Source organism: Etheostoma spectabile, chromosome 17, assembly GCF_008692095.1.
Source record: "Etheostoma spectabile isolate EspeVRDwgs_2016 chromosome 17, UIUC_Espe_1.0, whole genome shotgun sequence".
In the NCBI taxonomy this organism is placed as follows: Eukaryota; Metazoa; Chordata; class Actinopteri; order Perciformes; family Percidae; genus Etheostoma; species Etheostoma spectabile.
Window position 1 is genome coordinate 6793098 of NC_045749.1, and position 27156 is coordinate 6820253.

At 39.9% G+C, this 27156-nt stretch overlaps 3 protein-coding genes across 5 annotated transcripts; 1 reads left to right on the forward strand and 2 right to left on the reverse strand.

Annotated features, from left to right (window-relative positions):
- Window positions 1-351: 351 nt before the first annotated feature.
- Window positions 352-10813, reverse strand: abcg8 (ATP-binding cassette, sub-family G (WHITE), member 8). Of its 2 annotated transcripts, none has more exons than XM_032540677.1 (13): window positions 10430-10813; window positions 8167-8268; window positions 7901-8048; window positions 7248-7486; window positions 6458-6590; window positions 5494-5763; window positions 4650-4809; window positions 4118-4204; window positions 3437-3636; window positions 3111-3187; window positions 2655-2922; window positions 2420-2532; window positions 352-534 (listed from the first exon to the last, which is right to left on the reverse strand). In XM_032540677.1, the coding sequence occupies exons 1-13, from the start codon at window positions 10472-10474 to the stop codon at window positions 505-507; spliced, it is 1872 nt and encodes a 623-aa protein (XP_032396568.1). In that variant the 5' UTR covers window positions 10475-10813; the 3' UTR covers window positions 352-504. The 2 variants fall into 2 exon arrangements, with proteins under 2 accessions (XP_032396568.1, XP_032396567.1); XM_032540676.1 differs by lacking the exon at window positions 352-534 and adding an exon at window positions 1685-2019 and having other exon boundaries at window positions 2405-2532.
- Window positions 10814-10860: 47 nt separating this feature from the next.
- Window positions 10861-20662, forward strand: abcg5 (ATP-binding cassette, sub-family G (WHITE), member 5). Its single transcript, XM_032540678.1, has 14 exons — window positions 10861-11258; window positions 11562-11683; window positions 12231-12367; window positions 13702-13800; window positions 14312-14444; window positions 15598-15737; window positions 16353-16482; window positions 16635-16848; window positions 17119-17324; window positions 19045-19183; window positions 19356-19429; window positions 19624-19735; window positions 19883-19995; window positions 20378-20662. Exons 1-14 carry the CDS (start codon window positions 11092-11094, stop codon window positions 20560-20562), a joined length of 1971 nt encoding a protein of 656 aa, XP_032396569.1. The 5' UTR covers window positions 10861-11091; the 3' UTR covers window positions 20563-20662.
- A 115-nt stretch (window positions 20663-20777) lies between these two features.
- On the reverse strand, window positions 20778-25813 carry dync2li1 (dynein, cytoplasmic 2, light intermediate chain 1). 2 transcript variants are annotated; one of them, XM_032540680.1, is made up of 13 exons: window positions 25702-25813; window positions 25472-25595; window positions 25313-25347; window positions 24814-24883; window positions 24306-24394; window positions 23894-24092; window positions 23704-23772; window positions 23364-23441; window positions 23150-23229; window positions 22977-23047; window positions 22718-22815; window positions 22429-22521; window positions 20778-21285 (listed from the first exon to the last, which is right to left on the reverse strand). In XM_032540680.1, exons 1-13 carry the CDS (start codon window positions 25713-25715, stop codon window positions 21223-21225), a joined length of 1083 nt encoding a protein of 360 aa, XP_032396571.1. In that variant the 5' UTR covers window positions 25716-25813; the 3' UTR covers window positions 20778-21222. The 2 variants fall into 2 exon arrangements, with proteins under 2 accessions (XP_032396571.1, XP_032396572.1); XM_032540681.1 differs by having other exon boundaries at window positions 25472-25590; window positions 25702-25804.
- Between the last annotated feature and the right edge of the window lie 1343 nt (window positions 25814-27156).

Genomic DNA, 27156 nt, shown 5'->3' on the forward strand with positions numbered 1-27156 from the left:
AATTATCAATACTTCTGTGCTTTAATTTCATTAGAATTTTAAATGTAAGACCTACTTTAAATGGGGTAATTTTACATTTTGCTATTCGTACTTTTACTTAAGTAGAGAATCTGAACACTTTTTCCACCCTGTTCCATGTTAAAAAACCTCAAAAACCAAGTATCCTTTGTTTTGTTACTTTTTTTCAGTATGAGAACACTACATTCTCAAAACCTGCTCAAAATTAGTATGTTCTATGGATTTGGGAAGGGTTATGCCCTGATTTTCTTTTTAAGAAATGTATGTCACATACCCTTACACAACAAACGGTAAAAAACAAACAAAAAAACATTCTCACCCTGAACTAGCTCTACTTGTTTTACAGTAAAATATTTTCATAAAGAACAGATTATTGGCATGGCATGTCTTATGCAGTCTAACCCTATGCTAGCCTCTTCTGTCCCCTGACATGCATCTGCAGCCTTCCTCTGCTTGGCTGAACCCTCCGTGGTCTCAGATCCTGGCCTAAGAGATTCCTGGTTTATGTAACGCAAGCTGCTGGGCCAGTGGACGTCAGAGGGTCAGCCCGGACTGTGGCGCTTATTTGTGAAACAAATTAAAATGCAAGAGAAGTAACAGGCTCATCAGGAACTTTTGTTGTTAGTTTTTGCAATGTTTTGCCTTTGTAACGTTGCGTAAGTTAATAAAAATGAGTACAGTTGACATGAATGGGTAAAATTGCGGGAACAATTATTTCTTTATGGTGTTACATGCACGATGACTTTATATGAAGAATTTTGTGTGGTGTTGAAATAAAACGCCATTTAACTGTATGACAGAGAGGCTACTGTATGAAGACAAAAACACGCTCAGTGAAGCAGTTTGATTTAATACTTTACTAATGTGGACTCATACCAGGTCAGTAAAACATTTATCAGGCTTTTGCACCAGTGCAAAAACACACTGCTTACATAATCTTCAATCTATGAGGACACAAGTACAAGCTCTTTTTTAGTGTGACTTACTAAATCTCTACTAGGATTTTTTTTTCCCTCCAGTGCTCCCTATACTGGCACACACATTGTTAAGCTTAATAACCTTACATATAGAAAAAAAAAGATAAAGCTGTAGGAAAAAAAGAAGATTGAAAATGGAACAAGCAAAAGCTGCAGATGGATATCTGCCAAAGTGGCGCTCTAATCATTTGCCAAGACTGAGAAGAGAGGGAGAGAACTAAGTTCTTCATTTTAACTTTGATATGAGTGCAGTGCTCTGCTGCCATCCAGCAGCAGACAGCAGTACTGCAGCAAGTGCTTCTCCAAAACGGATTTTCTTACCCACATTTCAGATATTCCTATTTGTAAACGGTTAGCTATATGTTTGTGTATGATTTATTGACTCGTCAAAAATGAGAATAATTATTGCACTTTTAGGAATTATTTCAAACATCAAGAAGGGTGACTTTAGCCATGGGACGCGTTCCTATGTCCCAGTGTGTCGTTTGTGAATGTTATGTTTTCTGAATATAAAAAAACAACAACAAAAAACGAAAAAAGGAGGGTGACTTTAGAAGAGGGGTTATTTCACGTTTCTTCCATTAAAAAGAGTGCAGGAGTTTCTTATTCAGAGATTATTGTGAAAAGATCAATTCAAAACATATGTTGTAATTTTCTCCCCTAAATCACGCACTTTTTTTTAAGTGTCAAAACATCTTAATAAAGCACAGTAGAATAAAAATGGAAAGCATGGCTCCGTGTCGAACCAGTCGAACTAGAACCCACTTTACTTCCTTCTGCTGCTGCAAAAAAAAAAAAAACATCCTAAAGTTGAAAACCGGACTGATGTTGTGTGGGTGATTTCAGACAGCGTTTGGTCTGATTGTTGGAAATGGTCCAGATGGGTTCACCAGTCCTGACTTGACTTCTGTTTGATGAATTTCAGGGACAGGTAATAGAGCGCCATGAAGACCAGACAGACTGCCAGCAGGACCAGATAGCACGAGTACAGAGGGTACTGGTTCATGTTCATGGCCTCCACCACCTCAAAGACAAACACAGACACTTACTGGATTAGAAATATGTTGGTTTGTCCATGTCCAGTACTTTGATTTTAATAGATTTCAAAAGTGTAGTTTATTTATTTACAATTATTGCCCAATATTGTAGTTTTCAACATGTATTCCTTGGAGTAAAAACACTAACTCTAATTAAAGGAAATTTGTACTTTTGGGGCAATAAAAAAAAAGCAGAGTGCGAGATTTTTTTCTTTGTTTCTAAGTTATTGTCCAATGCACCTGCACAAAATAATTTGTTTGGATGTTTGAGTTGCTTCTTCAAAAAATACTTTTGGGGGGGAAAAATTGACAATGTGGAACTGTTTGATTTACACCCATGTATGATTCTGTATTTGTTTGTTTGTAACTCACGCGTATGCCGTCAACCTGGATGGTGATGTTGCTAATGGTGACAGGGTACTTGTTGCCTCTGAACTGTACCTGCAGCATGCCCTCAAAACCCCAGCGCATGAAGGAGGCGTGAGAGAGCCACGAGGCCACTGGGGAGTCAAAAACATTCAGTTATATACATCATATACTGACCAGCATCTTTTAGTTTTCCCCAAGCTGTTCTCTATCCTCACACATGTTTTAACTAAGGATAATGAATCTATCTCCTCACCAAGCCACATATTCTCCAGGCTGATCACAAAACCTCCGGTCAAGTAGAAGACAGTGAACAAGGAGTTGCCCATGAATGCTGAGGTCTGCAGGGTGGGCAACGCAGCTGCTACAAACAGAGCCATGGCTCGGCTGCAGTAAACCATCAGCCACACCAGCAGGATGTTTAGCAGGAAACGATCTGGAGCCTCGTTAAGACCTGCCAGCCAATAGATGGGCAGGCCGTACACCAGCGTGAACACACAGTGCTCTGGTAACTCCCCCAGGACCTGGAAGGATGTTTTAATACTCAGAACAGACAGAAATGCATAATCTCACACATACATGCACACACACATGCTTTTTATCTCCACATTACAGTACTGTACATTACACTAAAGTGTGACTCCAGCACGGAGCGAGACTGGCCCCTACTGGAGAGACAGTTTTATCATTGTGGTTTATCATTGTGGTTTACCTTGGCAAAGAAGTAGGAGGTGACAGAGTACATGCCGTCCTCTAGCTCGTGGTAGAGCATGGCTCTCTCTGTGTGACCTGCAGAGAACAGTAAGTTTGTTTGCAGAGCTGCAGGAATATAACCTCTGATATCTGGCTGCCTTACAGATGGCAACTCTTCTTCAATAAGTTTACTGCTGATACACAACACAGCAACATAAATTATTAAAAAGTCATATGGGCTCTTCAGCTTCATAAATGTAGTATTTGTATTGTGTGAATTAAAGTCTCGTTGACTGATTTGCAGACCGACTTTGACTTTCATCCTTCCAAACAAACGTTTCTCACATTTAGCTATGACGTCCAGCACCACAGCAAATGGGGTGAGAGCTCCGATCATGTAGAGGAGGGCAACTGTGTCCTGAATGGACAGACGCTCTTCTCCTGCCCCGTAGTAGAGACAACCGACCAGCAGTGACATGAGGAGGGCCTCAAAGCCGTGGACCAATAAGGTGACCAGGTCTCTGAAGTCATTATACATGTGACGCCTGAGAGAGAAGAAAGGAGGGGGTGTCAATAAACACACAAAACAGATTACAAATGGTTGTAAGGCTGATCTTTAGTATATTTATTGTGACACCAAAACACCACCTGCTGCCACCTGCTGAAAGTTCATGAACACTAGTTCGCACTGAGCAGAGAAATCAAAATGCGTAGCTAAAAGTAGCGTAAAGATAAATGATTGAAAAGTAGAAGCAAAACTACAAATGCAAAACTAATCAAACTATCAAAACAAGACAAAAGAGATCAAGCCTAAAGATTGACAATTCCAGGAATACTGTATCTTGTCCACATTTTTTTAAATAATATCCAATAGAATTAAACAACATCTAGTTTAAATGAACATATTATTAACATGACAGGTGTCAATAAAGTGGTACTTGAAGTCCTCTGACAGCATTGTGAAGGTACGATGGGCAAAAAGGTTGGCAACCACTGCTGTAATACACGCGTGTCAGCCGGTCTTACCTGATGAGGATAGTGAACTGGTGGAGTCGGCCTGGCAGTCGGTTGCTTTCATTGGAAATGGTGATTACTTTGCTCAGCCTCTGATGGCTGCAGGCAAGAAAACAGTGGGTCATGTTGTCTGGGTTAGCACATTGGAACGAGTTTCTCATAAATTATTACCATTAAAGGATGAATCTCTAGACATTTCATTTTAAAATGTCCTGAGTTTTCCGTCCACAGCTAAAACTTAACCACAAAGAAATCTGCCTCTAACATAGGTCACTCAAAACACTGTTGAGTTGTTGGGTAGAAAGTTGTCCAAGCAACCCGTAAGTGCCGTGTAGTTGCTGTAGCTGCTGTTTAGATAACTGAGACCCCAACCCTGCATTTGTTTATACAAAGTTAAGTCATTGTAAAGGAGAAGGGAGATAATGAGAGAAGACCTACAGTAGATTAAAAAAAATTGCAAACAAGATAAAAGTTGGGAAAAATGTGTGAATGTATATTTAATGAAGAGGTGAAGAAAAGAAGGCAAATTTTAACCCACAGCTACCTTTCAGTCTGTGTCAGTGCTGTGTTGGTCCCAGCTGATTTCCACATGTGATCGCCTGTGTCTCGGACCTTTTCCATTAGCTGCTCAGCCAGAACTCTGGACCGCTCCAAACACTTGGCCTCTTGCTCTGGACTACGCCGGTCTATACTGATCAGGTCAACTGGACACACACACACACACACACACACACACACACACACACACACACACATAAACACACATATACACACACACACACACACACACACACATACCAACAAAATTAGGCTCGATAAAGTAAAAAGGTTTATAAAGAGGTATGACTCACATTTGACACCATGGGTGTTTAAAAAGCTATAGTATTTATCATTAAGATGCAGATGCAAAACATGTTGACAACCTTAAAGCTGCTTTTGTGCTTTGGCACCAAAAAATGGTGCCATTCTTGGTAACAAAGCTCCTAAACTTGCCAATGAGTGGGGGGTGATAAACACTTTGCTGGAAAGAATGTAAATGTGCTGTATTTATATAGCGCTTTTCCAGTCTTAGCAACTGCTCAAAGCGCTTTTACATCTACAGGAAACATTCACCATTCACACACATTCATGCACTGTGGCCGGGGCTGCCGTACAAGATGCCACCTGCTCATCAGATAAACATTCATACGCATTCACACTCCGATGCGCAGCACCGGGGGCAACTCGGGGTTCAGCGTCTTGCCCAAGGACACTTCGACAATGACTGCAGGGGCGGGGATCAAACCACCAACCTCCCAATTGGCAGGCAACCGCTCTACCACTGAGCCACAGCCGCCCCAAGAAGCACCACCAAATTCTGTTTCACAGCTTTTAACACACACACTTACCATAGAAGTCAGAGGGGTTGCAGTATCTTGGGCAAGGGTATCCCAGGGCAGTGAAGTAAGGCACCATGTCACGAGCAGCGCCACAATAAACAGCTGACCCCGACGACAGCAGGACGACGAGGTCAAAGAGCTGAAAGATATCTGAACGAGGCTGGTGGACCGACAGCAGGACCAGACGGTTACCCCGGGCCAGGCGGGATAGTGTGATCACCAGGTTGTGGGCTGTAAAGCTGTCCAAACCTGACGTGGGCTCGTCCAGGATCAAAATGCCTGAAATGTAAAAACATTGTTGGTGATCCACTGGTGGTTAAGGGGTTGTGGAGATGCAGAATGGATCCAGACATGTGTAATAGCGGACACAGATTTTAACGAGGGCTTGGAAATCTGTTGGGATTTCATGTTCTCAAACAGGTTACATGAATAAACAACTGTCCTATCAAAAGCCAGACCGATAGGTGGACAAAACTTGTGGGAAAAAATGGGGAGGGAATTCTATTATAATTGTTTTGTACATTACATCTTAATATTGCATAATATAAAATAATACAAAGATAATGAAAAATAAGCTGTATTTGGTTATGGATATTGATAAACTATAAACCTGGGTGTTACTGAAATCAATGACATATCTGTTGTTTATCGATAGAATTGTTAAAATTGAAGCAGCTATTACCTTTTATGCCTGTAGGTGGCAACATTAGCATCTGCAGGCCTAAACGGCTACTATTAGGTGGTGCAGGTCGACATGTAAAAAAATGAACTGATGATCACTGAATGGCTGAGGAGAATCTGCATGTGAAGCTGCCTGCTAAATGTGACCAAGATTTCAAATTTGGGATTCTGTGATTTAGTTACTAGCAAGTCTGACATCTAAAAAAAGAAATTGGGGGCTGAAAGTGGATAATGAAAGTTAAGAAGGGAAAACAAGAGTTTAAGAGGTTGTTTGTCTGTTTTTTTCTCTCACCGGGGTTCCAAAGAAGTTGGACAGCGATACTGACTCTCCTCCTCTCTCCTCCAGAAACACCCCTCACATAGTCGTTTCCCACTCTGGTGTGAGCACACTGTCGCAGCCGCAGCTCTGCGATGACATCATCCACCTGGGACAGAAAACAGCACAGACATAGTTTGTCACATATAACTTATGACACCCGTAATTAACAACACACAGAAATGTTTATCATATCTCAATTAGTGTCTGCTTACTACTTTTTGTGGGAATAAGACATTGCACTGCAATCACATTTGGTCCAAATGGAGATTTTATGCAGAGTGTGACATTTCAAGTATGATGTCAGTGTTTGTACAACAAGATGTCCTCATGCCGTGGTAAGTCTGTACCAGTGTCTACTACGTGATACACAGATATAAACAGTATACCCACTAGAAAAGCTCCAGGATTTCCATATATCTACTTAAAAATGCCCAATGACACGCAACAACATACTTCCAGTTGGGCTATATTTTTGATATATTTTCAATTCATCTGTTATTTTCTTCTTTGCATTTCCATTGTAAATGTAAACTGGTGCATAAAAGTGTATCTGAATGCAGGAAATTAAGTTGTTATATACACATACAGTATGCTGCTGGAACTTTCAATTTCCTGCGGGAGTCATCCCAAAGGATCAATAAAGAGAAGTCTATGTCTATGTAAGTCTAAGTCTAAGTCTAAGTATATATATATATATATATATATATATATATATATATATATATGTATATATATCCTGTTGGTCTATCAAGTCTAATCTCACCCTCTGGTCCCTTTGAGCTTTTGTGAAGTGGGTGGGGAGCCTCAGTTTGGCAACAAAGACAAGAGTTTCCCGGACGGTGAGGTGAGGAAGAAGGCGGTCATCTTGGCGGACATGAGCGATGCTCTTCTTCACCAGCTGGGGTGTGTTTGGCTTCCCGTTAATCAGAACCTGACCGGACGTCATTGTACCGCCCTCATCACGACATGTTATTATGTCCAGCAAAGATGTTTTACCACAACCTGGGAAAAGATGATTGAATAAACTAAGCATCAAAACATACTACAATTCACTTTACAAGTCAAGAATATGAAGATAACTAAACAAAGCAATCAGCAGTTTTACAACATGAAGTTTTGGGCAGATTTCTTTTCTTTCTTTCTTACTAGTTCATGCAGCTGGAGTCTGAATAAAGATAAAGTTTTTTTGTTTTTGTCATTTGTGTTATATGTAATCAAAAGCCTCAATTCCATATATTCATGGAATTGAGGCTTTTCATTTTCCATGTGAACAGTGCTGCTGAGATGAGGCCTTAGCCAAGCTTGACAGAAAGGCAGGTGGAACAAATGACATTGATCAAGGAGACCACATGTAGCATTACCTTGATTAAAAAGGGTAATACTAAAAAGCAGGGTGTTGGCTTGAGATTGTGTCACCTGAGCTGCCAATGACGGCCAGCATCTGTCCGCTGTGGACTCGGAGGCTGAGCCTGTTGATGGCTATCTGCTTGTTTCTGTTTATCTCCCACGGCAACTTGAACTCTGATAACCTCTCATACCAGGGGATCTGAGCCGCTGTGTCAACCTGGGAACACACACACAAACACACACAATGTGCATATACAATATTCAGTATATGATAAAGATATGCAACAGTTAAAAGATAAATGTGCATGTGAGCAGAGTGGCTGTCTGTTAGTTACCTCATAATGCAGGTTATTGACCTCCAGCTCATTACAACCTCCACTGTAGGTGAAGTAGAGACTGCTGTCTTCTTCAGTCGAGAACAGCTCGATGTCTGAATGCTGTTAAAGAGACAGTAAGGTAGACAGGTCAACAAGTTTATGGGGCAAATCAGTATCCATATCAGTTTTAAAGGACAAACTGCAATAAAATCAGTGTGAAGACCAATAAGAGTGATAATTTAGAAATCATAATTATAAAGTTGCCAAAGGTTTGAGTAATAATTAATTAGCCTGCCTGCACATTGTGTCTGTGAAAATCCCCTGAGAACATTGAACCAAACTTTACCTCATCAAAGTATCTGATCTTCTTATCGTCTTTATCAACTAGTTTATTTTACAGTTTTGATTACTTGTATAATGAATGAGCACTTGAGCATGACTCAACCATTTGACTGTGTTTGTACATGCAAATAGTTGCCTAAGACCTTTTTAGGATCCAGAGTCCATTTAAAAAAACACCCTAATTGTTTATTCTTTCAATTTTCATTATGTAATCCAGAAATCTCTCCAAAAATAAAAGTGTTGACTGAAATTTTATGACTCAAAATGCAGCACATGCTCACACCAAGTAATTCACGCACTGTACACTGTACAGTGTTACATTGTACAGTAGACCACAATTTATTGCTTATGAAATCACACAAATTTGGAATCAGGTGGACTGCATGTTCTTGGTTTAACAGCTACTTACATAATCAACATCAACATGTTGAATTGCAAAACCTTAAATCAAAGTTAAAGAAAATCACCTGTGGACTCCCCAGGGGTCAGCGTTGGGACCATTGTTGTTTAACTTGTATATAATACAAAATGTTAGGTGTCAAAAACATTGAAAATCATTTTATTTGCTGATGACACTAATCTGTTCTGGGGTAAAATCTGGAACAACACTTGGATACAGTGGGAAATTAATTAAAAAATATGAAGCGCAGGTTTAGTGCAAATAAACTAACACTGAATTTAAGTAAAACAAAATTTATAATTTTTGGAAAATCGTGCAACAAATGTACAGTTAAAACTTATGGTAAATGACAGTGAAATAGAAAAAGTAAAATAACTTTCATTTCTGGGAGTAATTATCAATGAAAAATCATGTTGGAAGCCACATATACATCATATTAAGGCCAAAAATATCAAATCAATTGCAATACTGTATAAAACCAAATACCTGTTAAATCAATGCTCATTGTACATGTATTTTTCCTTCACACTGCCGTACATAACTTATTGTTTGGAAGTGAAGAGAACACTTACCAAACAAACACTGAACCTATCTATATTCATCCTTCAAAAGAGAGTCGTAAGAATGGAAAATATAACTACTTATAGAGCACCAATTAATCCACTTTTCATAAAACTAATAGCACTTAAATTCAAAGATATTGTTGACTTTAAAACAATAAATAATCAACAGCTCGCAAACAGTATAAATTGTTTCTAGTGAGAGAGAGCAAACATCACTAAAGAGAAACTTTTGTATTTCAAAAGAAAGTTATAAGAACAAATGCTAAATATTAATTTAATTTGGGGAACAGCTGCAGTGAAGAGATGAAATAATGTACAATGAACAATGAGCAATTTTAAGAGACTTTTTCAAATTAATATACTGAGTGATAAAAAAAGGACTCGAGGTGATAGTATTGTAAATACTGACTGTATGGTTCCTGGGATTATGAACTAGTTTAGTCTAGTTTGGATGGGTTATTATTCGGTTTGATATAGATAGAAGGAAACGTAGACAGTTGGAAAAGAAAAAAACATGTGTGTATGCATGTATGTATGCATGTGTGTCAATGTGTATGCATGTGTTTATGTACGGTACATGTATGTGTATGTAAACATGTATATTTAATTTAGTACATATTTAACTAAAGTATAAAAATAGAAAAAGGAGGTAGGACCAGAAAAGATTTTTTTGAACTTGATGAGCACTAAGAACAGCAAAGTTTTCTCAAGTATTTGAACTGGAGGAAAAGCTGGGAAAAAAATATAAACTAGAACAGAATGACCTAAGGTGCACATTCAATCTGCAAACTAAAAAACAGAAAAATATGACTTTTAGAGTATGGACTAAGTTTTATAGTTGAGTGTTTTTTGGGGGGGTGGGGATAAAAGGAATCAACAGAAGGTTTAGACATGGTTTTGATTTAACCAAGGCATATCAGTATATTAGCAGAGGAACTCAAAACCAATGCCTTGTGATCCAATGTGATAAACTGACCTGTAAAGAGCTATTTGCATGGTTGAGGCTGGTGTCTGTGTTCATGATGATACAAGATGGTGGTGGATGGTTGTAGGGTCAATGGGTTAACACCCCCTCTTTCTTCTTCTTTTCAGTTTCTCTCTTTTTCTCTCTACGGGTCTCAGCCTTTGTTCCTCTCCTGTTGTCCCCCTGTTCTCTGTGTCTTCTCTTTGTTATATAGTTGGACTCCAGTCCAGCTAAAGACCTCCTCTTGTCTCAGCTCACAAGCATTCTCTCTCAAAGCGTCCAAGTTCATGTCCCATCAGTTCTTCGTCTGCTCTGTCCTGTCAGTCATAGCTTTTCTGCACACAGTGTACAATTTATGGACTGAAGTGAGAAGTCTGTAGTGAGCTAACCAGTCAATGTACTCAGCGTGTGTGCTTTTTTTGTCTGTGTCTGTGTCTCCAGATCAAAGTTCTCTGAGATAACACAGTGTGTGTTTATTGCTCCTGAGAGACACCACTACTCTTACACTGTTGCACTGTACAGGTACTAGGTGCAGAGAAAAAAAGTCTGGGTCTGTAAGACGACTCAACTTAAGAGCTTCACGTGCTGTGTACAAGTCGTGTGGATATGAGCAAACTGATCTTAGACAGACTTGCCTTGCAGTTGCTGTTTGGAGTAGCACACTGACCGGAGACATGAACAAATTTTATTCAATGCAGGTGGAGCCAGAGAACGGGACCAACGTTAGAGAGTCCTTCAAGTTTGTGTTGGAGGAGAAGAGGGATGTATGGAAGGACAATAGAGAGGAGCAATCAGAGCCCTCCTGTTGTCTCAGTGTCAGCAAGATCACCTACACAGTCAGGTAAAAGCTGCAGACATAGACAGAGTGTACAAGAGGATGGCTAAGAGACAACAACAGACTCTTTAAATCAGTCAGATGACATTATGCAGATGATGTTTATATTATTATACATACAGGTTTGGGTCGATTATTTATAATTTTATGTGGTCTAACTTTCATTTCTAATGCAATAGCAGAAGAATAAATGTAATGTATAACACATGCAACTTTCTGTCTATTGACTGGTGTAAATTACACACTGCTGATTGTTGATACTTAAATACGTGTGTGTGTGTGTGTGTGTGTGTGTTTGTGTGTGTCCAGTGAGCGTGTGGGTCCGTGGTGGAACTTACCCTCCTACAGGAAGCGATGGACTCGTCAGATCCTCAATGATGTCTCCTTCCACGTGGACAGTGGACAGATCATGGGCATACTGGGCAATTCAGGTTCGCACTTCGCTCAGTCCAAAGAGCAAAGTGTTTAAACAAAAAAACAGATAGGATATATTTTTATCACATACAATAAGATCCATTTTTAATGGAAATGGATTGAAATGATTGAGTTGTGAGACAGCGTTACATCTTGAATATAAGGTATTCATTATGTTTTGCTGAAAGATGTAAATAAAAGCATTGCAACAGCACCTTTTATTCAGGTTGAAGATCAATTTAATTAGTTAAGACTAGAGTGTTATGGGGAAATGTCCACCTGCAGAAAAAATCATTGTGTTGCCTCTAAAATCTAATCTACAGTGTTTTTTGTCTGTTTTTTATCGGTTTGGATTTGGCCTAGGGCCCTTTGCTGCATGTCGACCCCCCCCGCTCTCTCCCTTCCTGACTTCAAGTTGTCGATTAAAGGCCATAAAAGCCCAACAAAGTAATCTTACGTAAAAAAACTATACATGTGTTTTTTAATACTATATGTACAATCGTATGTTGTGTGTGTGTGTGTGTGTGTGTGTGTGTGTGTGTGCGTGCACTTTGCCTTGTAAAGGCTCAGGAAAGACTACATTGTTGGATGCCATCTCAGGGAGGATTACAAACTCTGGTACACTGTTGGGTGAGGTCTTCGTTAACGGCATGAAACTGAAGAGAGAGGAGTATCAGGACTGTTTCTCCTATGTACTGCAGGTAACACACATGCACATACTGCATATACATACAGTATAAACACAGGCAATTCATCAGTAATCAACTGCTGAACTTCTAATTAAGAGACAGAACAGTGGTTTGAAAGTAGGCCTAGTTGGCACCTACTCACATACACATTTTTACTTTTTCATAGTTCTCATCACACACCGACGTCAGGTTAAACTTTGCCCTACAGAATAACATGTGAGTGGCTGCATGCCAGAGTGTGTAAGTTTGGAACCACCTTCTCATTCAATGTGTTTCCTTTATTACTTTTATGAATGAACACATGTGGAATTATGTACTTAACAAAAAAGTGTGAAATAACTGAAAACACTCCACACTTTTTTGTTAAGTACATAATTCCACATGTATTTGTCATAGTTTTGATGCCTTCAGTGATGATCTACAATGTAAATAGTCATGAAAATAAAGGAAACGCATTGAATGAGAGGGTGTGTTCAAACTTTTGGCCTGTACAACACAAACTCAATGAGCACTATTTTGCAAAAAACTCCTGAAAAGGTTGCCCTGGCCTCTGGAGGAAATGAACTAAAGGCCCTCGTTGGCCTCCTCATACACCTAATCTCTCAATGAGAGGTGCTCAAGTGTATCCAAAGCCTGAATTAAAAACACTGGCTTAAAACCTGCCTCGCTTCTTTTCAAATCATGTCCCTCTTCTAGCTGATAGCAACCCCTCCCTGCTCTCTAAGCCTCGTCATTAACTTCCTCTGCTAAGCTGTAGATGAGGAGGTGATATGAGCTCCTGATATTAAAGTCATTCAGATGTGAGACTAAAAGGAGAAGTGGGATTGGGAGTGAGGCACCATGTGTTAATTAGGGCAGGCAGCAGGTTCAAGCAATAAATGTAGGCCTATGTATGTGTGTGTGGACATATATGGACATTCCGTGCAGTAAGTGTCCTATATGGATGTACACTCAATGTGCAGGGATGTGCAGCAAATAAACTGTAGATAAATAATAAATAAATATTCTGAAATTTACACTTTTCTGTTGATAAACATGTGCAGCATATATGTTTACAGAAAATGTCATGCCAGTCACACCGTTAGGTTTCAAGATATACTGTTATTTGAATACGGATGAACACACAAGAGAAAGACGAAGGTGATCATACCTTTAAATGCTTCTTGGCGTAGATAAAATACTAGCAGCAGTGTATTTTGTATGTGAAAAATGCTGAAGCAATTTTACAATATATCCCAAATTAGTATGAAAGATCCATTAGACACAATGCTGCCTCACTGCATCTCTTACTTGTATCTTGCTTTTTACTATCTTTTTTACTCTCTCTTTGTCTCTTTCTTTTTCAGAGTGATAACTTGTTGAGTTATCTGACAGTGGAGGAGACTCTGACCTACACAGCCCAGCTGGCCCTGCGGAAACACTCGGCCGAAGCCATCAAGAAGAAGGTGACTTTTGAGAACCTCTTCCACTCTGTCCACTCTATCAGTTTTCGTTAGCTGAAACTTGGCATTTTTCCTGGCTAGAAAAATTATCTTCGCCATCTAAGCCCAATGTGAGTCACAGTTATTTCAAAGAAGGTTACGTCCAACATCATGATAACTGAGACTATAAAATAGAATCAAACATTGCTTCAAAGGTCAAATGAGTTGGATATCCCTTGTAACCCTTGTGTCTAGTACATGTATAATTTTACAAGTATTTGTATTGTACCAATGTGTTTTTTGCTTCAGCTAGTCATCAGCACCTACACTCTTGCAGCTTGTATGTTAACCGTTTTACAATTCCTCCCCTATTACGATACTACGGAAAGAGACAAGTGAGAAGAAAAAAATGTGCAACTATCAGCTATTTGAAAATGTATAACTTTCTCCCTGTTTCCTTTAAAAACTCCTGGCCCTGTCCTTTGCTCAGAAATATTTCAGAGATCCTGACCCTTGACCTCTGGCTCCTGTGCAGGTGTTGCAGGTGATGGCCGAGCTGAGTCTAAGTCACGTGGCCCACAGTGTTATTGGAGGTCGTGTTTTCCCGGGAATCTCTGGGGGTGAGAGGAGGAGGGTCTCCATTGCTAGTCAGCTACTTCAGGACCCAAGTAAGTAGCTTTGGGGTAGTATGTCTGAGGAGAACTACAGGAGTTTTATCTGTGTATCACGGACATCAGATTTCAAAAGTGTGCCATTGCTGCAAATTTAAATCATTATGATGAGGTGAATTGAGGTAAAAGCCCATCTCCCTTAAATTCTTAAGGCTTTAGAGACCCTCAATGAGGAGATATGGAGTAGATAAACTGAAGCATTAAAGGTGATTTATTTTAAAGCTTTGAGACACGTGGGACGAGGATTATACAGAAGGGGCTGTGACACAATATCATAAAGGTTGTTCCTTGTGTTCTTTGCAAACAACACATTATATTCCATGCATAAACTGTTGAGAGCAACAGGACTGGAGGCAGGATTGTGCTATCCTGAGAACAGAAGAAAGTTCACCATAATACCTGTCTCTCCCCAAAGAGTTTTAGAAGTCCTCACTGAAAAAACAAAGGGATCTAAGTAAGAGAGGAATAAGGAAAGGACAGAGAAAGGGACAGAGGAAGAGATGGAGAAGAGTAATGAAAGACTAGGTTATCACACCACGAAGGGAATGAGCAGAAACCCACCTCTGTTAGTGTGGTTGAGTGTGTGAGTGTGTGAGTGTGTGAGTGAGAGTGAGTGCTCATCCCAGGTGTAGTTTATCAGGTCTACAGTCCTCTAGGGAGGATGAAGGGTCTCAGTCCTCATTCAGGATTAGAAGGGCTATGGACACACACATACACACACATACACATACACACACACACACACACACACACACACACACACACACACACACACACACACACACACACACACACACACACACACACACAGAGTAATGAGGAGTTCCCATTCACTTCCTCTCCAATCAACCAGGAAATGAATTAATCTCACAATTAAAGCATCTGCTAATTCCACTCTGCTTTCATAATGCAAAGAGGCAATCTTTTAATTGTCCTAATTAGAGTAATTAACTTAGAAAAAGAACTCACTTATCGCCACAAGTTAAGTTGGCACCGCTGAGAGTCCTGCATGTGCAACTTAATAAAAAGTGTGTTTAAAAGTTTCCAATTTAAAAAAAGTTATTGTCCTGCCTTTCCCTCGTTCTTGATGCATTAATGTGTGACACACCTGCATGAGGGTGGTGATGTCATTGGGATGATGTCGTGACAGGGGTGGTCCTATTGGATGAGCCGACCACTGGGCTGGACAGCATGACCGCCAATCAGATCGTGGTGCTGCTGGCAGAGCTGGCCAGGAGGAACCGTATCGTCATAGTAACCATCCACCAACCACGCTCCGAGCTCTTCAGGGTGGGTATTGAGATGAACTGAAGAAGAAAAAAAAAGAGTGAATCCTAGACGGAAACTTTTTTTGAAGGATAAATTCCCATTGTTTCAAATCTATTTTAAAACAATGCCCACATGCCCATAAAACATCAAAACTATTTTTGGTCACTGTGATTGTTCCTCCTCTCCATACTGGACACAAAGAGATCTCTTAATCCCTTTTTATTTAAAATGTGATTTTAATGGACGTAAAGGGGGATAAAATCCACAGTCCTCTTTATCTTTCAAAGTTGCAACCTTACATGTATACAAGCAGCTTTCTTGCTTTCTGAACTGTAATGGAAAAATGTTCCTGCTTTGTCTGACTCAGTCTGCTGAAGCCTCATATTAAACTGAACGAAGTAATGTGCACTCGGAAGAAAGTTTCTGAATTTGGTTCTTTATCTCTTACTGTACATTAGAATGACATTGGAAGACACCTCGTCTCTGTCTTCACGACAGTGTTAACAATCACAGCAATCAAAAACTGTTTCAATGTACAGGGGACTGTTGTTTTTAGGCTTGATAAATAGAACCTGTCCTTTAAACAAAAAGCTCACCATTTTCTACCAAAACAGAATATCATGTGTGTGTGCCCAGGTGTTCAGCAGGATAGCTATTATGAGTCGTGGAGAGCTGGTGTTCTGTGGGCAGCCAGAGGAGATGGTGGACTTCTTCAGCCAATGTGGATATGAGTGTCCAGAGTACTGCAACCCCTTTGACATCTATGGTATTTCATGCTATGATCCTGTACTGTAAATTACAGCCACCCAGCTTTGACAAATAAAGACAAGGCACATCTTGAGAATAATACAGTATCTTAAAGAATCAACAAGGTATTATTGGACATTTAAATATTCCAATGTCTTTGATGTGAAACAGTTGACTTCACCTCAGTGGACACACGCAGCAGTGAGAGGGAGGCAGCCACCTTTAGTCGCATGCATGAGATCACTTCAGCCTATCAGAAGTCTGCCATCTACCAGAGCATGCTGGAAAAAGTGGAGCAGAGCCTGCAGCGGGCAGACAAGCCAGCCATCCCCTTCAAGAGCAAAGAGTCACCTAGTGGTGCCACCAAACTTGAAGTTCTGCTCAGGTCAGTGCTGAACAAGTCTTCAGCCCCCCTGTGTTGTATGTTGTGTTTGTTTGTAAAGGCAATAAGTGATACTGCCTATAGAAATGATTGAATTTAGATTCTTAAGTACATGCATCCATCTTATTCCCTTCTTGTAAAAAAAAAGCATTTCTCTCTCATCTGTACAATTCTCCCTTCCCGCCCATGTGTGTTGCTGTATGAATATGTACCTGAGGACATGTACGCCCTTGTGTGTGTTTCCATGTATTTCCATGTGTGTTTTTTGTGTAGGCGGACAGCAAGAAACCTGTCCAGAGACCGGATGGGTGTTCTGATGCGTTTGTCGCAGAACTTGATCTACGGTCTCTTTGTGGCCTTCTTCGTGATGCATTTAGATAATGACGTCAACAAGGGTGCTGTGCAAGACCGCATTGGCATCATCTATCAGAGCATTGGTGCTTCACCCTACACTGGCATGCTGAATGCTGTGGCTCTCTGTGAGTTCCACCAACACCATTCAATAAATAGTGACATTTTAATAGTGTTGATGATTGTTTTTGACAGAGAGATCCATATTGAAAAACTGAACTAAAACATTAAGAAGCACCACTGAATCTTGCTTCGAAATAATAACTGGACTACCCAAGGCAAATAACTTGACTTGTAGGTGTGTTTCAGCAGTTACATAGTGTCTGGGTGGCATATTCCATCTAACTGCAAGTGTCTGATAACATCACCCAAGAAATATCTACACGAGGTGGACACAACGACTTCAGGGACATTTTGAAGCGCTGAGTAAACGTAATGTATTATCTTTGGATAAAGCATGTCCGAAACATCTTTATCTCAGCTGTGTAAGCTCACTTGTCTCTGGGTAAAAGAAGTCTGCTGTCTGCAGTAGTTTTGTTCCCTTCAGCAGAACTGTGTAGAGTCTAGCTTGGATTTGGCTCGGTTAAAGTGCCCAAAGAGACTTCATGTACTTTCAGTGGTGTTTCTTGTAGGTCAGAGTAAAAGATTAAGTGAGGAGTTGTAAGTTAAACTATTATTATTACTATTATGGATTAGAACTGCAGTTGTCATCTTCACAAATGCAACCAAATAAATAGTATAAATAAACCATTTATAGTAGAATAGTTTTAATTTCAGAATTATTTAGATACACATGTTCTTATTTGCTGTGGCTTTACACAGTTGTTAAAGTGGTACTGTATTGCAGTTTACATACAGCAGGAGAATGACCTTTAGTCAGTGTAGAGCCCAATGAACCCAAGTGCCTTTTTACCTACATACCTGTACTATATGATCTGTATTTGTGTATCTGTATCTGTGTTAACATCATAGTTAGTATTTATAGCAGCTGCTGTGACTTAGGGTAACCTCACATAAAGATAAGCATTCACACATTATTGTATAGACAGAGAGAAAAAGCTAACTGGTCTCTTTTGGACATGAACTGATCAGTGTATACAGTATATATATATATATATATATATATTATTTTTGCTGTTAAGACACACTTTAAAATCCAAATTCATTTATTTTATTGCAGTGAGAATGTCCTAGCTAAATAAGTTATATGGCTTTAGTGGAGTCTGTCAACATTCATTTTAGACACAATATGTACTGTATGTTAAAAGATGATATTAAAAGATGATTTAGATAACCAGTGAAGGATATTGGTTATATGGAGTGAATGTCTTCCTCAGTTATCAGCTGAATCTAAAATCTGATAGGAACAGGTTTACCTTGTTAGCTGGATAACTTTGCTTAAATAAACAAGAAACAACTGCGGACCTGGTACATGGACTGTCGGCAAACAACCAGCTTTGAGTTTTACTCAGCCAAGATATCAATATAAACCATAATCTGCCTTTTTGTAACAGGCTCTGGTCTTCATGGGAGTGGTTGGGAAAGAGCAACATACCAACATCATTCATCATTTTAATGATGTCTTGTTAGAATCAAGATTTACCAATATGATTGCTCTATCAAAGTTCTATTGTTTAGAGCAACAACAAAAAAAGAAGTAAAAAGAATATTAATTAACAAGTACTTTTTAACGGTCTTTATAACCTTAATTTACTCTAATGACAGTTTTCCCTATTTGTAACACATTTAAGAGTAATTTAAGAGCACCTCTTTTTCACTCATCACAGTGTCTGCTCTCTCTCTCTCTCTCTCTCTCTCTCTCTCGTCTCACGCTGCTTTGGTCAACAGTCCCGGCATTGCGAGCCATCAGTGATCAGGAGAGTCAGGACGGTCTGTACAGTAAATGGCAAATGTTCTTGGCCTACATCTTCCACATCCTGCCTTTCAGCATACTGAGTGTTTTCATCTTCACCTCCTTCCTTTACTGGTGGGTAGTAAGCGTGAATGTGTTTTCATTGGGGGATGCAAGCTTTACATTTAACCTCCCACAAGGATTCAAAAGAGCTCATGGTCTATATGTTTACCCTCAACTTAAACTCATCATCCCTTAGCACTAACTCCTCTTTTGTCTCATCTATTTTTTGTCCCTCCCCTCTCAGGACGGTGGGGATGCACCCTGACAGCTTGCGTTTCCTGTGTTATTCTGCTGTAGTCCTGGTCCCACATATTACAGGTGAGCCAATAAGATTTAGCAATAAACAAGCTGCCGAGTACATATTTACTGGCATCTTCTTTTTCTTCAAAGCAAAGGATTATACGGACAAGTTAGTCTGCGCATCTCCATGTTTTATATTATATAATATAAAGGTATATATGTTTTATTATTATAGTATGTTTTAGTATTTTTTTTTTCTTCCTTTTATTCAGGTGAGTTGCTGACTGTGGTGCTATTAGGAGTGGTCCAAGACCCTAACATGGTCAACACTGGAGTGGCTCTGCTCAATATTGCAGGGATCATGGTGGGATCTGGCTTCCTAAGGTGAGACACCATGTTTTTAATTGAACTAGTAAGTTTAAGTAACTTTATGCCAAGCTTGTTGTGATTTGGACCTTTGATAAGGCAACCTTTTCAAGTCTCCAATGTAAATAAATATATTAGAAAAGTCACAGACCTTCTTCTCAACAGGAGCACCCAGCAGATGCCAATGGTCTTCCAGTGGCTCAGCTACCTGACCTTCCAGAAGTACAGCTGTGAGCTGCTCATAGTCACAGAGTTCCACGGACTCGAATTCACATGCAGTAAGTATGTGTGCCGTGTGACCATCATTTGTGGTCATCAAAAGGGACCCATAATTATAATAATTCAACTCTTTACAAGATGTAAAGATGATGAAAAAAAGATCAATTTTTGTCAGTGTTTGATGTTGTAAAGTTCTTGGCCTTGACATCACTACCTGGAGAGGACACTGGGAATAGGTGTTCCCCCTTTAGGGTAATTTAAAGCTGGATCACATTTACAATAGAGGAAATGTATTTAACAGCTATAGCCTTTAATCTTTGCTTCTGCCAATGCTATAACTGACAGATCAAAGGATGCTCATTGGCTGATTTGGCAATGAAAAGGTTTTTAAAACCAGACAAATGGTAAACTCTTTCTCTCTGGTTTGTTGTGCTGTTGCAGATATTTCCAAACCTTTGCCAGGAGCCTGCATTATCACTCAAGGCAGTCAGATCATTGAAGAAGGCTATCCTGGCGCTCTGTCCCGATACACACTAGACTTTCTTCTCCTATACTCCTTCCTGCCTGCTCTCCTGCTGCTGGGCATGATCAGCTTCAAGATCAGAGACAGGCTTGTACGTCACTAAAACTACAGACACACACTTACCCTAAAGTTTTGCAGAATAATGTATTATGGTTCAGAGCAATGATGCAAGTACAAAGAGCTTTTGTTAGACATGTTCTCAGCGCAGCGCGCAAGGTACAGTGCAGAGGGGGTTCATCTGTGTTAACTAGGATGGACATACATCACCTGATATGACTGCTTAATAACCGAGTGGTCCTAGTACTAAACAGCATGAATCCAACTGCTGTAACAATGACTGTGCTCAAACAAGGTTCTGTGTAGTTTAAATATGCAGTTTCTGACTAGAACAAATATCTGTACTGATGTCAAATTAATTATTTTAATATAAAAGTATATACTGTACAAAGTGGTACATGTAAACTACAGCTTAAACTATGAATCACTGTTTGGATTAAAAACTTGATGATGGACTAGTGTCTACCGTTGAATAACAGAAGAGTATCAACGTTCTGAGTACTAAAATGTCACAAATGAATTGCATGTATTATGTTTTTGTAAAGATATTGTAATTGTAATCTATCATGAATAGTAAGTGATGCTTATTGCAATAATGTTAAATTGTTTATTTTTAGAACCCAATGTTATCATTGGTATACAAATTGTTTTGTTGTTTAAAAAAGACACAATGACACTAAAGGAAATAAATAAAGCTGAGTATCTCTCATGTCTCCATCTCCAATCCTTTCCATGACTTAGCTGCATCCCTTTTATACTGATCCAACTCCTGAAAACAGAAAGAGAGAAGAAAAAAAAATACACCTTTTCTACATCAATGAAGTACAAAAAAAATATGCAGGCAGTTGCAAACACATACAGTACTATAATGCAGAAATGCCTGCAAACTCATAAAAGTAAAAAAGGTTTTGTTCTCAACAGAAATCTTAAAAGCCTCTTTCAGATTTTGGCACTTTAGTAGAGTTTGTATTCAATGCAGTAACGATTGATTTGTGGCATATATTTTTTACCTTATAAGGGTAATACAGAAATGTGCAATTTCTCTGCTTTTCTGAGTTATCTTACTTTACTCTAACCGCCATACCTGGTATAATATAATAAGGTAGGTATATTCTTGCTAACGGTTATGCCAATGTGGTAATGTGCCTGGCAATGTTGCCAGCAATGTGCCAGCAAAGACAGGAGCAGTGTTTCCCCTACCATTGTAACAATAGGCCTTCACTAATCTATCCTCGATACATGTACTCTGTTGGAATAAACCTTTACCCTATTTCTCTTATTGGTTACTGAGACCATTTACATTGTGTGTCGTCCAATGGCAGAGCACGATAGTCAGTCAGTAGAGCCAGAGTGGCCCTGGGATAGGCCAGCAGGGTGACTACTGATCTCTGAGGTTATACCACAGATTTATGGCAGCCTGTTAATGAGACAATGAGAGAAACACTGCTATATAAAGGCTGCTGAAGGACAGAAGGTTACTCTGGGACATTAGCCTTGTTTAAGACAGGTCTGGAGCAGAGTGCACAAAACAGCGTTTAACTGCAGATCTATTTGTGTCTCTGATAAAATGTAAATTCTTGTTTTTAATTCAGCCTAGCTTAGGCAGTTGAAATCAGCAACTTTCAATAAATCTGACCTCTTAATCAACTAGAAAATGTAGCGATTTGCATGTTTTTAAAATCTGTTATCTTTGCCAATACTTGTTCCCCTTCACAGGAGGTCAAAGGTCAAGGTCACAAAGCACAGATAAGTGAACAGTAATTTTCAAAGAACACTGATTGATCCCCATACTGCCAACTCATAGGTCGTGTCATGATTGGAGTAGCAAAGCCTGTCCAGATGTGTTTTGCCATAGTATTAACAACTTTGCATCTATAAAGTAACATGTATGTGACTGGTCAAGATGTGTTACCTGGTCTTTTTGGGCTCTCATGGCATCAATCTGAGGCTCACTGTACTGTGGGTCTTTGGCTGGATCCTTTAGTTCCCTTTGTTCATTGGTATTCTGCAAAGACAAAGTCAATTACATGGAAAGTAAAATATTATAAACTGACAATTTACAGACATCTTTTTTTTTGTAAACTGATGATGTGAATACAATTGTTCAGTGAGAGGGTGTTTTTTTAAAGATCAGAGGCTACATAAATGTCCTTTTTTTAAATACTGATGAAGAAAAAATGTGCTACCAGTGACTGAACTACCTCTTGGGGGAAGACACGCTCGTAGACTTTCTTCCAGAGGTCCTTTGGGTTTCTAGCATGCAGCGACGTGATGTCTACATCAGTAGTAGGAGGGGAACCTAAAGTAATAGGAGCATTATTTTAAACCCAATATCACACAATTTTGTTAATGTCACCACTTTTAAATCAGGCGTATGTCCAACAACACAGCATAGCAATAGCATTTTAATTCCATTCTAATGCATTACTGCTTTTGGCCACAAAGTGGTGCTGTGCTCACCTATTTGGCTGAAGGAATCAGAACCTGCTGGAACGATGAGAGGCTTGGTAGAGTCGAAGGACACACTTTTCCTGATCACATTTAAAAAAAAGAAAAAAAGAATAAAAATTTGAATAAAACCAAAGCATTAAATACCACTACTAGTTGGAGTACAATGCTGTTATCCTCCTTACACTCTGTCCAGACCGAAGGCCAGGTGGGAGAAGAAGCTCTTGGTTTTTGACATTAGGCTTTCTGTCTTGATGCTAGTGAACTGATGAAAAGATTAGGCACATCAAAGAAACGTGGCTTGGAAACAGTTGATAGAATGGATAAATTCAATGGTAAGACGAAGCAAAAAAAAAGTGTTAATTTGTTGCATCGCACGTATAGTCAAACGAAACTTACAATAAGAGATGCTGCGTAGTAGTGGGCAACAAAACGCAGTGTTTTACTAACCAACTTCTTCTTGTCAGAGTCAAGTTCCTGCAACACAGATGTAAAATAAACTGTACATTGTACTGTACATTCAATAATGTGTTATACAAATCCTACCAGGATCCAAGAAGTTACACCAATGTAACTGTGACATAACAAACCAAACCTTTTAACAACTTCTCTGCCTAAAAAAACCTTTTAATTTGTACAAATAACAAACATTTAAAATATCATAAACTGTATGTAATTAAGCCACCACTAGACCACCTAAATAGGTAAGGAAGCGTTTAGGTTGAAGCACGTGTTTTACCTGAAAGGTGTCATATTTGCTGCCGATGATGAGCAGAGGAACAGGAAAGGGACTGATCAGCTCTCTGTCCTGTTGACAAAGTCACAGTTAACTTAGGATACATGTACATCTTGAAATGGACAAAAATTGAATCAAAAATTGCCCTGGACTGAAGAAAAGATTATACTGATATAAAGTGCTGAGGTCTTACAGGATAGTCTTTAGGTAACACGCGTGCTGCTGAGCGGACAGGCATATGGTGTTTGGCTCCAGGTTTGGCTTTCTGTGCTTGTTGTGCCTGGGAGGAGACTTTCTCCAACTGAGCTTGCGTTGCCTGAAGCAGCTTGTCCATGGTTCCCCACAGGGCATTGGGTTTGGACAGGTCCAGAATGAGGATGACAGAGAGAGACCTGGGAAAATACAGGTTTGTTGTTCTTGTATCCTATCCTTTTTATTATTTCATGTATATTGTATCCCATTATTTCATGTATATTCTGTATGTGTGCTGTGTGTCTGATATTTTGCTGCTGTAACACTGTAATTTCCTGTTTTTGGATCAATATAAATCTATCTATCTAAACTGTGAAACAACAAGACGTCAGGAATGTATGTATATGACTTACTTGATGCTGACAGGAGTGATGGGGATCTGGACCAAGTCTGACAAAGAGGTCCCTCCTCCTAGCTCCCATAGGTGGGCTATGTCTTTGGGCTGAAAGATGAAACCACCAGATTATCAGTCAGACTGTCCCACCATCACATTGCAAGTTCACAGTATGTGCAATTGTACACATATAGACTTCTCTTTATTAATCTTTTTGGGATTATACAAAAATTTCAAGTAAGGTATTTACCTGACTAATAGAGAACCAATAGGTTTGGGTACATAGTATATCATGTCACATAAACAACACCAACTCTCGTAGAGAGTTGTGCTCAATATGCTCAGTAGTGCTGGAGCTGTGGTGAATGAATGTAGTCTCATTTAAATCTTTACAAGGGATATCTTTTCACAAAGATCCTTCTTATCAAAAACATACACAGTTTGAGAAGGTCACAAATGATCATAATTATCCATTCTTAGGGGGGAGCAAGAGTCTAAAATGTCTAAGAAAAAAAGGGCTTTCTTACTGTGTTGTGTCCTCGGGCCCGTCTTCCGAAAGTGTACTCCAGTGCTAGAGTTGGCTTAGATGGTTCATCTCTGGTGGATAACAGTGTTAGGAGTTACACAGAGGCCCATAGTGAAGACAGATGTATGGCTGGGCTAAGCATTAGGAAGAGTCATTTCCTGATTTCTAATTGGTTTGTCAACACAATATCCAGAGAATGATAAAAGTGATTACAAAATCAGGTGTGCGTTGGGCCCCTTTCTCTCTTTAAGGAGGCTCACTGCACATAGCAAAGTCATAACGTTGGCTGATTGTCTCCATCTTGAGGAACGGGGAATTATCAATGATGCATCCTGTTCCTATAGGTCGAGATTAAACTTCCAAGCTTAAAGCTTTATTGTTAAAAACTGGCATGTTTGTTGTGTTTTGGGTGAACTGTCTGTTTAACATTAGTCTGCATACAGAATACATTATCATGAGGCTCATATTGACATGAGAGTGAAGACCACACACATACTCACCTGTCGAGGCATCTAAGGAGAATGGACGTTTTACCCTGAAAAAAAGCAAAAGTGAGCTTACTAGCTATAACTTATGTAAGTTAGCTAGTAACAAGAAAAGAGTGCTTCCATTAGAAAGCAATACATGTACTGTCTAGCTCTGTCCTGGTAGGAACATACCCCAGCCTTGCTCCCCATCAGAAACACGGTCCTCTCGCTGACCGTCTCTCCTCCGTCCTGCTCCCCACCCTCAGCCTCCCGCGAGAGGACCTCCGCCGCAGCCTGCTCCCATAGCGTGTCTGAGCTGACAAATACAAGACAAAACCGACTCGCTGTTCGAAAAAGAACAGGCTATAATGTATGTGATAATGTTAAGAAATATTAAAACGGCTATACAGACCGATTCTCACCTTATTTTTGGCATCAAATTGGATTTGTTTTACAATCTTTGTAAACTTCACAAGCCAACTAAAGGGCTAAAACCTAAAAAACCAAACGTTGCCAGAGTAACGGCGCACTCTGATGATGTAATAATTTTCTCAACTTGATGAGCATTGTGGGAAATGCAGTGCTTTTGTTGAGACAGTCAAACCTTGAGGCTGTCGCAGAACCTCAACAAAACAAAGGACATGCAAGACCTTTTTGCTTCATAGACGTTTATAGCTATCTTAATATGTTTGTAAATCGGGCGTCTGTAGTAGTAATGCCTCTAGGTTCAGACTACACTATATATGTGCAAAATTCAGGGCACACAAGACATATATTATATTTATGAACATAAAATCTCAGCATAGCTGTTAGCCTGTGTGGGTCTCATGAAAATACAAATTGCCATGTACTCTATCTTGTATCACTGGGTTTCTTCCAAGATAGTTCTGCCATAATCATCACTGCATAATCATCTAAATACCTCCCGATGCAGATACTAAAGCAGCTCTAAAAACTCTGTCTCATTTCATAAACGAGCTGCAAACTATACATCCAGAGGGAGTACTCATAGTTGCTGGGGACTGCAATCAGGCAAAAAAGTCCTCCCTCCCTCTCACCAACATGTGGACTTTGCAACAAGGGGAACCAACACACTGGATCACGTTTACACAAACATTAAGGGAGCATTCAAAGCTTCACCCCGCCCCCACCTTGGCTCATCTTACCACATCTCTGTCAGGCTAATTCCAGCATACAGACCCCTGCTCATCAGAACAAAACCCTCCTTAAAGCAGGTGAGAGTCTGGCCGGAGGGAGCCATGTCAGCTCTGCAGGACTACTTTGAATACACTGACTGGTCTGTCTTCGGAGATGCTGCCTCCAAAGGCCATACCACAGACATCGAGGAGTAGGCTGATGTCGTATCAGGATAAATACTCAAGTGCATGGATGATGTCTGTGTCACAAAAAACATCACAGTCAGGGCGAACCAGAAACCATGGATGACGACAGAGGTCCGAGCCCGGCTCAAATCCCAGAAGTCTGCCTTCAAATCTGGGGATGTCCCTGCTCTCAGGTCTGCAAGAGCCAATCTGAACAAAGCAATCAGATTAGTAAATAGGGGACATGGACAAAAAATCCAGGGTCACTTTAACGACCACAGAGACACCAGGAGACTGTGCCAGGGAATCCAGGCTGTCGCGGACTATAGGACTGCTCCCCAGTCCTGTGACAACAGCATGGACTTCCTCAACAACAACAACATCAACAATCACTTTGGTAGATTTGAAACACAGAAAACCACACCAGCGAGGAAAACAACAAATCACATTGGATTCAGCAGATGTCCACCGTGTGCTGAGGAAAATCGACCCGCGGAAAGCTGCTGGTCCAGACATGATACTGGGCTGCTTGCTTAGGGAGTGTGCAGCCCAACT

Bases quoted from the DNA above. Each gene is read 5' to 3' on its own strand.
- abcg5 (XM_032540678.1), top strand. From the start codon at position 11,092: ATGAACAAATTTTATTCAATGCAGGTGGAGCCAGAGAACGGGACCAAC. The intron at 16,483-16,634 runs GTATTTCATGCT...GATGTGAAACAG, and splicing joins CAACCCCTTTGACATCTATG to TTGACTTCACCTCAGTGGAC. The intron at 19,996-20,377 runs GTAAGTATGTGT...GTGCTGTTGCAG, and splicing joins CGGACTCGAATTCACATGCA to ATATTTCCAAACCTTTGCCA.
- dync2li1 (XM_032540680.1), bottom strand. The intron at 24,395-24,813 runs GTAAGAAAGCCC...TTCATCTTTCAG, and splicing joins GGGCCCGAGGACACAACACA to CCCAAAGACATAGCCCACCT. The intron at 21,286-22,428 runs GTAACACATCTT...TTCTGTTTTCAG, and splicing joins TGAGAGCCCAAAAAGACCAG to GAGTTGGATCAGTATAAAAG.
- abcg8 (XM_032540676.1), bottom strand. From the start codon at position 10,474: ATGAACACAGACACCAGCCTCAACCATGCAAATAGCTCTTTACAG. The intron at 6,591-7,247 runs GTGAGATTAGAC...TTTCTGTCCCAG, and splicing joins AAGCTCAAAGGGACCAGAGG to GTGGATGATGTCATCGCAGA. The intron at 2,020-2,404 runs GTGAGTTACAAA...TTTGTCTTTGAG, and splicing joins TCCAGGTTGACGGCATACGC to GTGGTGGAGGCCATGAACAT.